Source organism: Ochlerotatus camptorhynchus, unplaced genomic scaffold, assembly GCF_037179485.1.
Source record: "Ochlerotatus camptorhynchus isolate MF236.1 unplaced genomic scaffold, CSIRO-AGI_Acam_v1.1 ptg000284l, whole genome shotgun sequence".
In the NCBI taxonomy this organism is placed as follows: domain Eukaryota; kingdom Metazoa; phylum Arthropoda; class Insecta; order Diptera; family Culicidae; genus Ochlerotatus; species Ochlerotatus camptorhynchus.
Window position 1 is genome coordinate 3,824,583 of NW_027040773.1, and position 18,627 is coordinate 3,843,209.

The 18,627-nt window shown below is 38.0% G+C and overlaps 1 protein-coding gene and 1 long non-coding RNA gene across 3 annotated transcripts in view; one reads left to right on the forward strand and one right to left on the reverse strand.

Annotated features, from left to right (window-relative positions):
• The first annotated feature begins 6,615 nt into the window (after nucleotides 1–6,615).
• The window catches only part of Frmd5 (FERM domain containing), a 48,110-nt gene continuing 36,098 nt past the window's right edge, over nucleotides 6,616–18,627 (forward strand). For both annotated transcript variants that reach the window (XM_065228194.1, XM_065228195.1), the window contains exons 1-4: nucleotides 6,616–6,948; nucleotides 7,659–7,763; nucleotides 7,943–7,985; nucleotides 17,129–17,302. In XM_065228194.1, coding sequence (XP_065084266.1) covers nucleotides 6,859–6,948; nucleotides 7,659–7,763; nucleotides 7,943–7,985; nucleotides 17,129–17,302 — 412 coding nt within the window. In that variant the 5' untranslated portion in view covers nucleotides 6,616–6,858. The remainder of the gene's footprint in view (nucleotides 6,949–7,658; nucleotides 7,764–7,942; nucleotides 7,986–17,128; nucleotides 17,303–18,627) is intronic.
• Nucleotides 17,204–18,066, reverse strand: LOC135706599 (uncharacterized). Its single transcript, XR_010518179.1, has 5 exons — nucleotides 18,008–18,066; nucleotides 17,790–17,945; nucleotides 17,568–17,726; nucleotides 17,328–17,499; nucleotides 17,204–17,235 (listed from the first exon to the last, which is right to left on the reverse strand). It is a non-coding gene; the product is annotated as an uncharacterized LOC135706599 (long non-coding RNA).

Consider the following 18,627-nt stretch of genomic DNA (forward strand, 5'->3'; position numbering starts at 1 on the left):
CTCTAACTTTATGTTGAATATAATTATTGAACAGCCCCTTATCTCAGAGTGGTTGCACTGAACATTTTTAGAATTTAGAATATTGACGTCTTCGGAAGAATTGTCAAAAAAGTTGAAACAAACAACCTTGCCGTTTTTTTTTGCTCCGATGCTTCTGTCATTCTGTCAAATTGTAGTCCTCGCGCCATATTTACGGCGCTATCTGGAACCTAACTAATTCTGTCAAAAGATAGTTTTTGTCCACCTGATCAACTTTTGCCGAAGATATCAGGATGCATAGGTGGAGCGCTACGATTTTGTCCAACAAAAGTACCATTCTGCCCCAGTGTGCGCAGGTGTAGTAGTCGAAGTGGAAGCAATTAAGGTGCTCGATGATGAAGTATTGACAATCGATGAGATAACCCTCGGGAGAGAACAGGAAAGGAGAACAAGTGAGTGGAAGCCAGGAATAGCGGCGACCGTTTTTCGATTGCCGGAAAGACGCGACGTACTTACCAAAAGAGATGTTGTTGTTGTAGGACAAAAGGTCAACGGACATAAAGTCGAAGGAATAAAGGTTGAAGAACAAAAGGTTAGATGGACAAAAAGTCGGATGGAAAAAAGGCTGAAAGGAACAAAAGGTTGAATGGACAAAAGGTCGAAATGAAAAAAAGGTCAAAATGTAAAAAAGGTCGCAATGAACTACCCGAGTAGCACATTTGTCGCAAATCGGTTGAGGAAACTTCTATGTGAATTATTTCAGTTGCAATCAAGTTGCTGGAACTCTTTTAGACTGAAGTGTGCTACTTGGGTAAAGGCCAAATGGAAAAAGGTCAACGTGGATAAACTGGTCAAATTGTTAAGTGATAACCCAGACAACCAGAAATCGTATAGCAATGTACAGACAGTATCGTAAATTGTTACAGTTTAAGTCAAAATCGCATATAAGAATGGCATACTTCGCATTATGTTTAAGTTAAATCGTATAGAATGCATATTTCCGACTTATATGCGATGACTCATTTTTCCGTCGTACTGAATCACAAATTAAATCAGATTACATCGTAAGACTTTTCAAAATGAATTTGTTATTACAGATTAAATCGTATATGATGTTAAATCAACTCGTTTAAAATTAAATTAAAGTATGCACGTATATGGCCTCCACTTTTGTACGTATAAGCCATTTATTTGCATTCTATACGAATTGTTTGTTTGTATATATGTTTGTATATCACGAAAACAACTTTGAATATACGTGCATTCTGGTTGTCTGGGAAGATGGGTGGCTAACTTTCAAATATGTTTCCATCTTTTATCATGTGCACTTCTCTGGAGAATTAGGATAATAAATAGTTGCGAAAATATAAGAGACAAATAACTGCTTTTCTCTAGAATTTATTTCTTATTTAAATCTTGAGCAGTTGTTTGGGAGTATTTGCATAGTATTTTTTAGTTTTTTTTTTAAACTCTGAGCGAACATTTTATAAACAATATTTTTTTTCAATTTTGATGTTTGTTGAATTTTATCCACTTCGACTGTTTAACCATTTTGATCTTTTGTCCATTCGATTTTTTTTCCATCGATCTTTTGTCCATTCGTTTTGTTTCTCTAGTTCGATTCGACCTTTTGTACATCTGACATGTTGTCCCTTTGACCTTTTGTCCATTCGACCTTTTGTCCGACCGATACTAAAGGCTAAGAATACGTGCTTAAAGGGAAGAGTTTTTACGAAATTCGTGATAAAAATCCACTGCCCACCGGTGGGAATCGAATCCACACCTCAGAATACGCAAGACGGGTGTTCTACCACTATGCTGTGGCAGTCTTCCTTCACTCTATCAATCTAATTCCAAAGTGGCAATGTAATAGATACAATACGACTCTCCTTGTACGCGTGTTTTATTCACCACGTTCGTAGCCATTCGCACTTAACAACATGTTCTCTTTGTTACTTAGGGTATCGAAATACGTTTGTTTTAACGACTGATTGCCATAATTACTCAAATTGATAGTGTATTGCTATTCGGCCTGTGTATAGTGGCGCTTAGTGTTGTCCTGGGAGGGAGAAGCAGATAGCACACACGGAATTCTTGTCATGAAAATTTGTGCCATTGAAATCAAATCAAAACAGGCGTAGCAAAATAGTGTGTTTTGTTTTGAGCGTGTAGTGATTGTTTGAGATTGTTCAGCGTGCAGTGAGAAACTGTACTTTTCTGTTTGGTATTTTATTATGCCACTAGATATTTTGACAAAACCTTGATTAATGGTATCTTTCAATATTAATTTGAGTGTATTTTGAATGAATTAAAAAGAAACGGTGTCCCATTGATTAAAATAGCTGGAAATGACAGTTTATCATAAACTACTATATGCACCTTGTGTATTCTTGTTCAACTGTAAGAAAAGCATCATCTTCGAGAGTGTGGTTTACAAGCCTTTAAGTCGTGGTTTACAAGACTTAAGTCGTGACTTCATTCGCGTGAAGAGCAGACTTATATCCAACCACTACTCGCTAGATGCGCATCTCCATAGAATAAACCTCGTGGACAGCAACATCTGTCGGTGTGGAAACGGTTACGATGACATCGAACAGGCAGTTTGTACGGATAATGACGCCGCCAAAAAGCGACTTTTGAATACCCTTAAGGCCCAAGGAAGATAACCCTTTATCCCTATCAGAGACGTGTTGGGTACCCGCGATCTCTGCTATATGCAGTCGATTTATGTGTTTCTGCATTTGTCTAGTATAAGAATTTAATTCCTTTGCCTTTTGTCTCTCTTTATTAGTTTTTGTTTGTCTTGTCCTCCCGTCTCGATGAGTCTCATCGTCGCCCACTGGTCAACATAGTCGGTCGAACTCCAGATGAAGCTAGCACCGCACTACCGTTAATACTGGCGACAACGCTCTGATGAGACAACGAAACCTCACCCCAAAGCTCCTCTCCTGATCCTATCCTTCGAAAATGTACCCCTCTAACCTTGGGTAAGCCGTGAGTATTCGGCCCAACTCCTACTAGACATAGAAGTGAATTTTGTTACAAATAATGAACAATGAATTATCGGCTCCGTAAAGTTTATGCGATTGAGTCTTCCAAATAAACGAACTAAAAAAAAGAAAAAAATCATCAAACTGCGTGGCTTCCAATGACAGCTTGATTGTGGCTCCTTTTGACATTCATATTTTTCGAATCTGCTTCTCCCTCACAGGTGTTGTCCCACACACTCATAGATAGGGGAATACAGTCCTAAATGCACATCGGGGTAAAACGTATGAAATACCACGTCGGGCGTTTTGCCCCGGGGTGATTTTTTTCTGTTCTACGCTTCATGACGGAATTCCGCTATGTATCTATATGTAAATATATAAAACGAAGCTAATTGTGCTTCAGCTTATCAATATAAGTAGTGTAATTTAAATGATTTTATGGAAAATCCTAATATTATTGATGAAATGGTTTTTTAGGGACTGCTGGCATAAATTCTGGACTTTTAATATATGTTTGATGCGGATATTTATTTGGCCATACTCCAGTTCCTACTGTTTCCAAAAGTTCGCCTAAATGTTGAGTCTGTATATTATATTTAATATTTTCCAATTGAGTAGCACTTTTGACGATACTTACCTCATCCCATGCCTCTTCTATTTTTTAAAACGGCACCAAACCTGGTACATCTCTATCAACTTTTTAAATTCTAAGATTAATTACTGTTTCACCGTTTACGACGATACGACGAATATTTTCATTTTGAGTGAACAAACCTTAGCAACGGGTAAATCAATTAGAAAAACTTCAGCGCTCAACAGTGTTGCCGTTTTATATAATACTATTCGTGTCATACGTATCAACGTGTGCCTTAACGTGCCGAACAGTGTGTGATACCATAGAGGTAACACTAAGACTAGAAGGTCTCGAAAAAACGTGCTCAACTTTTTGGCTCAGCTCTGGTACTATCTTCGGTCCCAATCTAATCGATTAACCCCTCGAAACATAGGAAAATCCACTAACCCCTCATTTTATCTGTCAAACTTTCATTGCTAATCAAAAAAAAATGTGTTGTGCTAGAATTTTGACTAGAATGGGGTACGTTAATCGATTTGCTTCGGACCAATAGGCTAGTCAAGTAGTGAGCCAATTTAAAATCGTTAGTTTTGTATTGATTGTTGGTAATACTGTGTTTCGGCCAAGGGGTAGGTCACTCCACACACCAATCTTGGGTCATTTTTTTGTCAGTATGCCGCAAGTGTGCCTTAGGTGTGTCGCAGGTATGTCGATTGTGCCGGGCATAGTGCAAGCTGCGATTGTTTGTTAAATACCCATCCCGGCAACCCGATATTTCTGACACCTTGAATGTTTTGGTTTGAAATCGCAAGGATAAATCGGATTGAGGATGACGTGGGAAGTAGTGGGTGTGCGAAATTTTGGTGTTTTGTGTTCATAGGATAATAAAAGTCATGTGTTTTAGGGTGTTATAATGCCCTCAAAGGTAGACCAGAAACCTAGCATTTAGTGATGTGAATGCAACGGTCTATCAGTGGCCGGAAAGAGTTGGAACCAGAGTGAAACATTGTTGGAGATCGACAATACTATAGGGGATGATTAATAGACTTCTGTAGTTTGTTTTGTGTGATATGCAGCATTATTTGAATTAATGGTACTAATGGGGTCGCTTGAGCCCTCTCTAGAACCTACATTTCGTATTTAGATCTATAAGTGAACTGCTGGTCTGAGTTCTTCTGGTATATTCAATAAGAGGATGTTCCTGAATATACAGTCAAACAGGACTTAATGTTGCGAACAACTACAATGACAGTTGTCCAGCAGTGCTCCTATTTTATTTATAACAATCCAATGCTTATGAGATTGTGCTGAAGGTGTACCAACGGATGTGCCCAAGTTGTGCCGAATCTAATTTCGGCACAATGTGCTGAGTGACTTACCCCTTGGTTTCGACACAGTGTGCAGAGTTGATTCCTCCTTGAGGCGTTCCTGAGTTACACGGATTTTTTTAATTATGTTTGGGTATTCAAAAGCTTATATACTCCATTTAAAAAAAATTAGCGTAGTTTTAACATTAAGGGTAAGTTCACCGCTTCGAAAAAAATAATTACGTTTTGATTTTTCTAAAAATATTGAAAAAAAGTATCAAAAATCTAAAAAAATCACATTTTTTCTAATTTTTAAAAAAAAATTCACGTGCAAAAACATGTTTTATAAGTCATTATGGCATAAAGTTGGACTCAAAAAACCACAAAACATCAACTTTTCGGTTTTTCTGAGAGTCCAATTTTTTTTCATGATGGGATAGAAAATTTTTTTTTGCATGTAATTTTTGACAAAAATTTAAGGAAGAAACTGATTTTCTTAGATTTTTGATAATTTTTCCCAAAATTAAAAAAAAAAATAAAAACGTACCGAAAATATTTTTTTATTTTTGGGCCGGTGAGCTTCCCCTTAAATGTTATGTTATGCATGGCATTTCAGATGCTGTATAAAAAATAACATTATCTATCCAACTACTTGAGATATTATCATTTGAAGACCGCATAGTTTTGGGTTAACATTACCCATAACTTTTGAATGTTAAGTTATATCCAAACACTTTGTTAAGCACACTATGCACTCTAATTTTCCTTCCATCTCTTCTCAGGACCACTTTATCGAAATATTTGAAACAAAAAAATCAGAATGACTGATTGTAATTATTTAAATTAAATTTAATTAAAAGCAGTACACGATTTTAGCATGGTCAAATAAAGAGCTAGATAAATGGTGTTTTCAGCAAAGTTTCTTAATTTGTTTTTTATTCAACAAACTTGCTGATAAATTAACAACTTGTAACTTTTTAAAAAAAGTCGGATTCCTGATTAAAATTGAAATGAGGACCACCCAAATCATATATTTTATAAAAAGGTGGCCCATTTATTTATAAACAACTTTTACTGCTACTGCTGGTTCTACCATCTAAATTACCGCTTCAAACCACAGTGAATTGTGCAATTTCATCGTAAATTACCTAATGTTTTTAATGTTGGGGTATCAACACTTTGCTGACTTCCTTTTTTTTTTTAAACGATAAACTTCTTCAACTATAGTTAAAATGACGTTCGTTTATCGATATAGCTATTTTTTATAAATGTATATCAATGTTTATGACATAAATTGATGAGCTAGCCCCGAATTACGGAATTTGTATTAAGTTGACACCTAAGACATTTACATTCTTATTTCACCGTAAAGCAATTCAAAACTGTAGCTTATAGCGTAGAATATTTTTCTGAGGGCATGTGTAGATTTCAGTTGGAAAGAATTAATCATGGATTTAAAGAAGTAGTTTTACAACAGATCTGATGATAATAACTGGTTCATTCGCAAATACCCTACCTTACATATTATATATAACTCATTTTCATTTCAATTTACAACCCCATTAATGTCCACAGCACACAAGAATCAGCGCCCTCGCATACTGTACGAATCATCCACATTTATAGCATCAAAGTGTCCTACACATCCTTTGCCATAATATTGTCCTGTCATTCTATAGATCCTGTTGCACTCACACGCAGACGGGGCTTCTCTGCTACAGGGTTGGAAGTGTTAGAAGCATCCAGGACGACAGAAAATGTCAGTGTCGTAAAAGTTTTGCAAGAAAAGTGAAAATTTTTGGTGCATTTTTAATACTCTCCGCACGTTCAGTTTCCTTGGCATTTTCCCAATATATTTGAAGTTTCGGTGAAACTGGAAAATCTGTGAAACGGTGAGCTATCCAAGCCATAGCTGGAAACTTCAATTCTGGCTGAGATTACAGTGCCGAAAACTTGGTTTTCGGAAGAAGTCATCATAGGTGGAATAGAAAAGGAGCAGTCACAAACTATGTTCAAAAGTCGTAGCGAAGGAAATGTTGTTTATAAGTGCACGGTGCGACTTCTGGAGGATTTGGATGTTTTGGAATGTGAATTTCAGGTAATGGACGGAGGGGAACTTGATTGAAAGTATTTTCGCAAAAGTAATCTGTCTCGGCTGAAGGATGTTGGAACTCAGCGTGTCAAGTAGGTTCTGATGGTTACTCGTTTCTGTGGTGTACCTACTATGCATTGGGACGGGATGTCCCTTGAGTGGAACGTTACATGTATAGTGAAGAGTGGCTGTCGCTTTTGCTTTCGAGGGCTATTAATTGCTTTTGATGCCTGATTTATCAATGTTTCCAATCACTGCAATATAACTCGACGCCTGTTTTTCAAACCTCGTCCTTCTCGCCTTGTCGTGGGCTCGATTGTCGTTGCTAAGGTTCACCCATACAGCTCTGCGCTAGCACATGGCAGTAGGGAGCATTCCATGTCACTCCCGCACCCAGTCAATGGTATCCCGCGATTTACGTAAGACATTCAAAATAAACGTTGGGTGCTGGCTAAAAATAGCTCCACTGTGTACGTATTTTTAAATTAATTAACCATTAGTTATATTAATATGGTATAGGATCATATGTGCCATTGGAGTCAAATTGAATGCAGTGTGTCTCTGCTTCTGTTTCCGCTGCTTCATTGTTATTTGGCACCGAACTTGCAAATCGAAATCTGAGCCAAGGTTTTAATTTTGTTATCTGTTAATAATGTTCTGATATGTGCTGGACCTTCGGGTGAATTCATATGTCGCGTATTTATCTCTAATTTTAGCCACATCACAAGGGCAGCTTTCTGCTGGACTATATCTGCGAGACGTTGGAGATCACCGAGAAGGACTATTTTGGGCTTCGATTTGTGGACTCTGCCAAACAGAGGGTAAGTACGCAGCAGAAGGTACTGGGTGTCATTATTATGTAGTTGGCATATATTAGCATATGCATCGAGTGACGAAATGCAGTGCGGGTTTAACGTTAGCTGTCTCGTCTTTTCTTGTGCCTGCCTTGCCTTCCTCCCGAATGGCGATATGATGTACCATCATCGTGCGGCTATTGCAGCACTGGCTGGATCTGGCGAAAACGATTATCAAGCAAGTAAAAGGTACATATTATTCTGGACGATGACGACGATCTAAAATAGACCATGCAGTAACGTTTATGTTGTTTTGCAATCATTGCGTGTTTTGGCGCGATTTATATCTGCTCGTATATGGTTTGCTAGGTGCATGATAGTGGATATGAATATGAATTTTATTTTTAAAGTATCACGCACCATCAACAGTATTTTATAGTTTGAATTCGTGATTTTATAGTTGCAAGGTTTTAAAATTTGCTGCATCAATGTATCTCATTTCATTTATTATTTCATAAATAAGGTCCCTTTCTGTATTTAAGACATCAACCGTCATTTTTATGGACTGCTATAATGTGCTCCCTTAGCTCAGTCGATAAAGGCGCAGCTACAAAGCAAGATCATGCTGGAGGTGGCTGGGTTCGATTCCCGGTTCGGTCTAGGAATTTTTCGGGTTGGAAAATTTTTCGACTTCCCTGGGCATAGAAGTATCACAGACAAACAGACGTAACTCTTTGAAAAAGTTTTTCTTGAAAACATAGCATCTCAAAACATAGGACCTCAGTAACGACATCTCTCGGGCTTCTCGCGGAAAACAAGCTTGTTCGCTAACTCGCAAACAATATTGCATAAAACTTCTATAGAATGTATAGAAACGTCAAAGTGATCCGATTCCAGCGCTGCGACGAGTAGTTCGCGGAACTGATAATATTCAAATCAACCGTTAAATGCGTGAACGAAGATACACAATGAAGAGTTACGTCTGTTTGTCTGTGGAAGTATGATTGGACTTGCCACATAATCATATCAATGCAAAAATGGTACAGGCATCGAAAGCTCTCAATTAATAACTGTGGAAGTGCATCTAGAACACTAAGTTGAGAGCACGCAATAAGCTAATATGCGATATGCAATAAGCTTGAAATGCGAAGAAGAAGAAGAAGATAATGTGAATCGCTTCTTACGATCTTATTCATGTTGTAATAGACATTCACTCTATTTTTCTATGACCTTATTGAATATACACTCTTATTGGAAAGTTTGAATTTATTTGAAATATTGTATTGCATAGAAACTTATAAACTAAGCAATTCTCTGTTTGAGTGATTTTTCAGCATGAATTTTATATTAATTAATTTGACTTATTTGGATTTCAACAGTGTTGTCCAAACCCACACACTTAGAAAAAAATCACGTAAATTTAGGTGCTCTGTGACCGGCATATATGAGTGACAATTTTGACATAACATTTAATCGTAACAGACGCGAAATTCAGCTCAATCAAACGTACTTTTCGTCGAATAATGAACTTTTCAGTCTCGCAGCACTTAAAATCACATTACATGCTTGTTTACGTCTCATCCTTTATGTGAAAGATGGATTCCGTCATCTGTAAAATTAGTTATTTCTAAGTGTGCAGGTTACATTGATCTTTGGAGCTTTGAGACTAAATTCAGTGCCCAAAAAGTATTACATGGGACCGGGAATCAAACTCGTTACCTCCTTTAATTGAAACTGTATTCCTCTAATCTTGCACTAGGGATCCTGGCCCACAACATTTCTCTGCATTTGACTTGGAAGTCATTTTGTTCAGGATAGACTTTACCAGAACCTAAATTCAGTGCCGTTTCTTTAACCTCAATCTACCTGTGCACCAACTCTCAAAACATAAACATTTATCAAAATATTGCTTGCAATGGATGGATATCGAGTAAACTAGCAGATTATGTGTATTTTTCAACCGACCGGAGTATGAATATGGCATTAAATCTGGTTTTGAAAGTTGCTGCACACACAGATAAAAATTCTGAATTTTAATTGTGATGTAAACATTCATTCACGTAGACTTGTATTTAATTTCACGCAACCAAGCAACTTGCAAACAATGTTGTTTACAAAGATGGGCTTTTTTATACAATATTTGCCACATTGCATGAAATGTGTCAGAACTTTACATGATATATAATGTAAACGTATATGATATGTGACGCTCCATTTATGTGCATCATATTAAACAGAAATTTACACTACTTTTTCGAACTGTGCAGGTAAAAAGTGAGGCTACGGGACGCCACTGCCTAAACTCAGTCAGATTTAAGTCATAAGAACATACAGGACCAAAGCAACATACCGGACACAGATCACATGACATGGTCATAACTTTCTGACATGTTTATTAAAATTCATTTAAATTCAATTAAAAGTCAGACATGTTTATTAAAAAAACGCGGAGCTCTATGATCAGGATCGTGGATTTACTACTTTTACGGGTGTTCCGGATCTTCCGAAGGACGGCCCCATGGCCATCTGGGTCCATGACCCAAATTCATTCTTATATCACAGATCCTAATGTTAAAAAAAAAACACGGAGCTCTAGGATCAGTTTCATGGATTGTCCACTTTTACGGATGTTGCGGATCTTCCGGAGGACGGTCCCATGGCCATCCAGGTACATGTTTATGTCACGACCCCAAATATTTGTTTATATCACAGTGTTCGCGCAAGCGACATTTACCGCCTTTACCCTGAACTGTGGAATAGTTAATACTCTTACCAACAGATGTCATCTTTCAATTATGTATGTTACTGTCATTTTGTCCAGATTGCAATATAATTGATATCATGTCATCTATACAATAAACACACACACAGTATTGTCTGCCTCCGCCATGGCAGGACGGCCCAAATCATCATCGTATTTTAATCTTTATAACACAACGTAGAAAATCGGGTCCTACCGTGCGCGATCATATGGTGCCGTGACCAGGATAGCGCGAACCGTGCTGAAAGTGATGTGATAGTCGAATTGAAACGATCCCAATGTATCACACATTTCTTGCGATCAACTCCAGTGCTACGAAAAATTCCACTACGCTCCCGGCTACGATGGTGTGGCTGTTCAAGTAGCCATCTAGCAGAGCATTCCGCTCCGGTCTAGCTCATCTTTTGATACTGCTGCAAACGACTCAGTATTTGGCTAGGAGAGGATGCTCATTCTCAACGGACAAGCGTGGACGTCGAATCGAATATTCATTAGACTGTGGGTTTACAACATCGTGCCTTTTCTACTCCGATCAACAATATGGAAACCGTGTCATCATTGTTCGTTCTACTCAGCTTTGGGATACATGCAATGCCGACAGTCTACAGCAGTTTCAGCAACAGTAGTTTAAGCAACAGAAAATTAAAACCGTTGGTTTTGGCGGGCCGGTATGTTCGCGCAAGTGACATTTACCGCCTTTACCCTGAACTGTGGAATAGTTAATACTCTTACCAACAGATGTCATATTTCAATTATGTATGTTACTGTCATTTTGTCCAGATTGCAATTTAATTGATATCATGTCCTCTATACAATAAACACACACAGTATTGTCTGCCTCCGCCATGGCAGGACGGCCCAAATCATCATCGTATTTTAATCTTTATAACACAACGTAGAAAATCGGGTCCTACCGTGCGCGGTCACATAGTTCCTAATGTTTTCAAAAAAACCGCAGAGCTCTAGGATCAGGATCATTGATTGACCATTTTTACGAATGTTCCGGATTTTTCGAGGACCGTTCCGTTGTCTCCAGGATCCATGTATAGGAACCATGACTATATTTTGGCTAATTGTGAACATTTGTGCCCATAAATCTAAATTACAGATCTTGCGCCACTTGCAAAACCCTACAAACACACCTTTCAAAAAAAGTGTAACAACTCTTTTCGCTTTTTAAAAAAGTAGGCGACTCTATTTTCAAGTTTTTTGCAAACAAAATCATCTAGAAACCCTAGGAATTTTAAGGGTACCACAATTTTAGAAATTCATTGAGAAAGCTAAGTTGTGCCATTGCAAATTTGCTGTTACACGTTTTTCGGAGGCTTCGTAGTCGGCGTAAAGTTTTTTACCCACCGTATTCGGAGTGATATTTAGCAACACCAGTACTGGCCGTGTCCGAATGGGAATGGGAATGGGAAGAAATGTGTTGATGTGATACTCGCTGTGAAGGAATCCGAAACGTCCTCTGCGCTTCTACGAGAAATCACTGGGATGTACTGGGATGCTGATAATGACGTACTTTAAACACTAATGGATATGAAGTATAAATAGATAAAAAGGAAAGATCTTACTGAAGGAATCAACAACAAGCTGCCTCGTAGTGTTCATATACTGTCCTCAAATAATCCGTCTCCTTGACGTAAAAGTACCACCCGTAGACGGTCCACAGGGACCAACATGAACTGGTCCAGAATCTTTTAGAATTTATTTGAATTACCCCTACTTCACTTCTGATAAAGTTTCAACATCCGTTGATTGATCATTCTTGAAATTCGATCTGGAAGGACACACCTAACTTATCCATTAAATCATAAAATTTCAGTTAAAATTAGTTTTTTTTTATTACGTCAGTTTACAAAACCACCTCAGACCGAAACTCTCGTTGCGTCACTGTTGTTTGTTTGATAGGAACGGTGGAATTTCTTTTTATTTGAATTATTCCTTAAAACGGGAACAAATCTCTTGAAGAGCAATATTTGAATTTCGATGAGATTTGATGGGATTTTAGTTTACTTTAGATTGTGGCTTCTTTCCCTGGTGTCCTGGATGCTTGTGTAGTCATTGATTTTTGTTGGTTTTTGATACGAGCAAGATAACTTTTTGCTCATTTCAAATTCTGGTAACTTTCTGAGGTGCTTCCGAGACATTCCCGGTTATGATGAACTATGGCCAAGTCAGGCAAAGGAGCATTTCGTCGTAACATGTTCAGTTAAGACAATGTTGTTCTGGGCACTTGGGCATATATCTTCCATTAAACTAGATTATGTATTATCTTGTGTTTTGAGGTGTCACATGACCAATGTAATCCTATGCATATAATATTGCTACCTTTGAGCTTGATATTAAAATGTTATCATTAATATCTTTTTAAATGTTTAGGACTTAGTTCAAGCAAACGTATCTGTAGGATTCCATGTTATCTGTTGGTATCAGTGGGACCCTATCCCTGTCAACCACATATAGAAGCACCTTAGCTCACATGATTTTGACATTTTTGGACAATCTGACACTTTTGGACATACTGACAGCGGTAAATCTGACGGAGGTACGACAGAACAAAACAGCTTACTCTTTCACACTGGCATCGCAGTGCTGAATGCTAGAAAGAGTAGTCTGTTGCAGTCATCCTCACCCACTATATTCATCACATTGATGTGAGCTCCGGCGAAATTCGTGATTGTTGCCCCCGTGGTTGGTACAGAAATGATGAAGTTTTGCGCCCACTAGTGTGGGCTTTTCCCTCCAAATAATTAAATAAATAAAAAGATACCATGCCGGGGTAGGCCTACGAGGTCTTGGGCACTCAATTTGGTCACCGTTGATCTTGTTTTAGTACTCTCGTGTTTGGCGCGATGCATCGTGATGCAGGCAGTGTTCGGAAAATCATTCTCAAATTCACGCTTGAGATTATCATGCATATTCACGCACTCACACTCACAATCCCGAAAAGTCATTCCAGCTTTAAACCAGGCTTGCTGAAACTCCTCAAACTCACCGGAGGGCTCGCCGGAGGGTTTAAAACACTCTTGTCCTGCGAGTTTAGCCAGCCCTCACCTCGAGTGAGTGGCGGCAGGAATATGGAAGAAGAAAACAAAAACTCCTCGAGAGAAAGGGAGAGTGACCTTCAGCGAGAGGATGATTTGGCGTGAGAGAGGCGCTTTTCGAGACTCAGGATGACTTTTTTGTTCGACGCAAGAAGATCAAAGTTCACCCAGAGCGAGAGTAAGAGCGTGTGATAGAAAACATGAACATGAATGGCAGAAAACCTCACTCTAATGTTATCTCCCTTCGCTCACAAGCTCTGAAGCTCAGTGAAATGATTTGGCAGCAGGCATTCTACTCCTCAGAAAAATGCTACGCTCGGCTCATTTTAAACTTGCGAGCGAGGCTCCATCAAACCTGCTTTAAACTCATAAAAACCACTCAATCGTCAACTCATACACAGCAAAAAAATAATTTTGATATCACATCAAAGTGGATGCACTACAATCATGTCGAAAATTTCATGTAATTTTTATGACCACATAAATAAACAAATACAGTAAAAGCAGCGTAATGTCAGTTCATGCATTGTATTAATGATAATTTTGTCCTTTTTAGCAAGTAATATTACACCATATTTTCGACATGATTGTAGTGCATCCACTTTGACGTGATATCAAAATTATTTTTTTGCTGTGTAGCATGCCATTAGACTGATGCAAAATTTGAAATTTTCGCTCCACAGTGCTCAAACGATTCCAAATTGGGCCCTGATTAGCCTCCCAATACTTGAACTCATTTAGTGAGAAACTTCATCTTCTTTCCTTTATTTAACGTCGGTCTCTGTTCCGCAATCTAGTGCCAATCACCGACGGACATCGATTGCCATCCATTGACGGCAATCGAATGTGCAGGAAGGCAGCTTCCACACCTGCGTAGGATATCGCACCCATTCAACACACATGGGCCGGGACCAACGGCTTTACTTCCCTTCCGAAGGAAGACGTGACCAGAGATTTTTATGCCTCAGAAAAATCCCACCGACCTCGGCTGGGATTGAACCCAGACCCATCGGGGTGTTAGAAAGCAGTCACGCTTACCACTACACCACCGGCGCCGGCCAATTAGTGAGAAATTAACATGGCACAAACCATTTGAAATTTATATGGAAATTACTATGGGAAAACAAAACTTTTTGTTCATTGTCTTCTAGCCTTTTTACATATTGTACTGTTAAGGTTCTACAAAGGGTAAGTAATTTTGTGTTCTTCTTCTTTTTTAAATATCATAAAATCATCATCAGTAGTTTACACATACATTCATATATTATGAATACTAAAATTTAAAACATGTATTTCGTGATCATAGATCGAAAATTTCCTGGGTAAAACACATTCACTGTATTTACTTACTTGTGTTCTTCGAAGTATATCACATTTAACCGCAATCGAATACACGAAACTCAAAACAACTGCTTCATAAAACTCTTGGTGAACAAAATTCATCACAAAGAAAACCATTTCTACTTTACTGCTTTGCTAGCAATCGTGAAAGTATCATTGAAACAGCGGTGCCAGATGTATTACCTCTAGCAATGAATTTAAGTTTATTAAAACAATTAATTACGAAGTCTGCCTTATTAACATAGATGAGTGGATGTATTTAATGGTGGATAAATATCAAAAACTGATTAAATAAAATATAAATGACCATTTTAAACATTTTACCGGTCCAATTAAAAAAGTCACAGAAGATTGAATTCAACACTAACAGGGTTGATGGCAGCAGTGCACGTAGCCTGTTATACACTTTCCCGCTCTGGGGTGTAGACAAACTTGCATACAGCGCAGTCTGGCAGTGTTTATGTTTTGTCTGCTACATTCTTATCCACTAGATAGTGTGACATCACATTTGCTGTTGTATTGAAATGAAGGAAGAAAAGAGATGGTTAAGTTTTCCTCACCAGACCAGTTGATATTTATGAAAAATGGGCAGTTTTGGCGTGGGGACATGCACTTCCAATGAATTTTACCAATACATTTAGAAAATGATGATCGAAGAATATTTCAAAAAGAAGAAGTAAACAAAATAATGACCCTTTGTAGAACCTTAATAAATTCTATTGATATTCTCATGGGGATTTTTATCAGCTACTACTTTGCAGTTTTTCAACCAAACGTCAAATGAAATAGTTATTGATTGTTTAAGAGATTGATAATCTCATGGCAAGATAAAGCAACTGTATTGTGGGCAACACTGTAAAGTGTAACACTGCAGTGTGACATAGTAGCCATGATTTTTGTCCTCTATACTACGCACCATAAACACCAATGTTGCCTGCTGAACAGTTGATTGAGCATAATCATAAGACATCAGTGACTTGAATCATTAATAATTTTTGTTCCTTACATTTGATCGAAAAGTGGTCTTCAACAAAGTTGGAGCTGAGAAAATTTTCAAAAAGCTCAGCTATCATTTTCTAAAGTAGAGTGAACTGGTGAATTCTGAGAGATATATGAACGGAAATTATGGTTTCGCCATAGTAATTCCCATACAAACTTCAAATGGTTTGTGCAAAATCAGTTTATCACTAAATGAGTTCAAATTTTGGGAGGCTAATCAGGGCCAAATTTGGAACCGTTCGAGCACGGTGGAGCGAAAATTTCAAATTTTGCATCAGTCTAATGCCTATGCCTGTTGTGTTAGTTTTCCAACCCCTGATGCACGAACAATGGTAATAACAATTAATAGCGACGACATATAAAGACATGAATGTTTGAACCTAAAGACTCATCTGTTATTTTTGTGACGTTGAATTTTGGATGGCAAAACTCATAGGTGCATAAATTCATGCATGAAATTTGAGCTTTAGAGTTTTTCCGAACACTGAATGCAGGTCACATCTAGTTTTAAGGCTGGTACTCAGCGGATCAAGTTTCGGTCATAACTCTGGAACTAGTTGACCGATTAAAAAAATATTCAATAGCGTTCTAGGGGACCACGATTCGTTTCGTTTGGCGGTTCTTGTGTACATTTTGGTCCAGTAATTGCCGAGAAATACGCCGCTCAAATTTTGTAACGCTTGAGCTGAGTCGAATGGGTCTCGGATCGAAAGTCGGTTTTCCAAACGATATAGGGTTAATGTCTCTAATGTCGGCCTAAGTATACCTTATATGGGGCCCATACATAAATTTCGAAGGAAAGCAGCAATTAAAAATATCTATTTTTGTCCAGATGACGCATTTAAAAAAAATATATGGGCAGGAGATTTTTATGGATGAGCAGAATCTTTAGATCCATAGCCCAACATTAGACCCATTTCTCTATAAATAAAAGAAAAACACCAAACATAAAATGTTCAACGCATCGTTATAAAAACAATCTGAGTGGACCAAGTACTTCCCCAAATCAAGTATCCCCACCCTCCCCAATATAGACATATCTGACAAACATAAAATTCAGTGCATTTGCATTAGGTCTCATTATACTGTCTTCTATTGAATGAATGACCTTTGTTAAAATGCTTTTTAGGATACCATTTTGTTTCTGTTTTAGTTACAGCTTTTTATTCTGTGTGCTTTGCATTACTGTATGATTTTTTGCTAAATATTTTTGGACTAAGTTTTCACTGTATAATTTTCCACAGATGTCGAACCTTTGGTGCTGTCGTTTCGTGTTAAATTTTACCCTGCTGATCCCTGTCGGCTGACAGGCTACGGCAAAGTGATGCTATTTCAACAGCTGAAACGAGATCTACGACACGGGAGATTGTACTGCTCAATTGGGGAAGCTGCTGCGTTAGGGGCACTGATTGTACAAGGTAAGTGGTTTGTGTAATGTTTTACCTATATTGCATTACATATCATTCTCTGTAATGGTAACTTCTGTCCTGATGCAAATTTCCGTCTTGTTGGTGCCATCGATGATTCTCATTTCCGTTTGCCAGTGCGCATTTCCGATTGGAAATCCTTCAAAGACTCTCATATCGAGGATGCCATTTTTGGCGGTGTATTTTCCCTGAAAAAAACCAAATTATAGATCATTCCGAATGAATGGAACCCAAGTGGATTAGAGAGTTTCATTACAATCTGCATCGGGCAAGTAACGGGTGGTGAGAAGAAACCCATGTAAGCTTTCACGATATGGTTATCATTGAATATTGGGCACACGTCGTCAAAAGTAATCGTATCAAAGGGCACGCAGTTGGTTTTATCCAACTCACAGCGGTTTACCGACAGTCGGAACTGAAATTTATAGTGTGTAAAATGGATTACATTGTGTAACATTTGTTTTCATTCAACAGTTACCTGCACGGGAGATTTTATATCTCTGATTTCTTGCACTACAGCAGAAATACTTATAGCTTGCTTCTTACCAACGATGTGTACGTCACTAAACTTTGCTGCACTATTTGAAACATCGTCGCACAAGGCATACTTGTCAACTTGATAGAACTTTGCTGCCTTTTTTATTTGGTAAATGTTGGAAAATAACTATGCATTTTAAATAAATCTGATGTACCTACCTCTGCAGCAAATGCTGTGCAGTATATCAAAACAATAGTATTCGCAAAGCTTAGTCGCACCATCGTGTTACAACGTTATGTATACATTATGAAGAGCTCGGAGCATTTTATAGTGGAAGCGGTCGGGACTTCGCACTTCGTTGGTTTCGTAAAGTGTAATTTAACGTAATGTCCAAAACAATTAAATAAAGTTTGGGATATATGTTAAATGATGCCGGTCACAATTAAACTATTTAGAATAATCATTTGGTGCGCCTTCTAATTGAAACTCATCCATGGCAGCCGATACTGATTAATATTAATTATTTATTTGTCCTCTCTTCAACACATTAGAACAGAATGTGCAATAATGTCGCATAGTATAATTAGAGTATTTAGATCAAGATAAATCCGTCATGTAGTCCCACATTGTACGAAGTATATACAGAGGGTAGGAGGAAATTTTACTTCTTTAATTCAATAGCGTGCAATATGTCCAAAATAGCATCCAGCCACGGTTCAATCACTCATGTATGCAAAGGGTGCAAAGGGTCAATGTGAAAGGCTTCCATCTTGCGCGGGTGCTTGCTTTTGCTTTAACCTGGGAACACCAGATCAAATCCTGTCGTGTAGCTTGATTA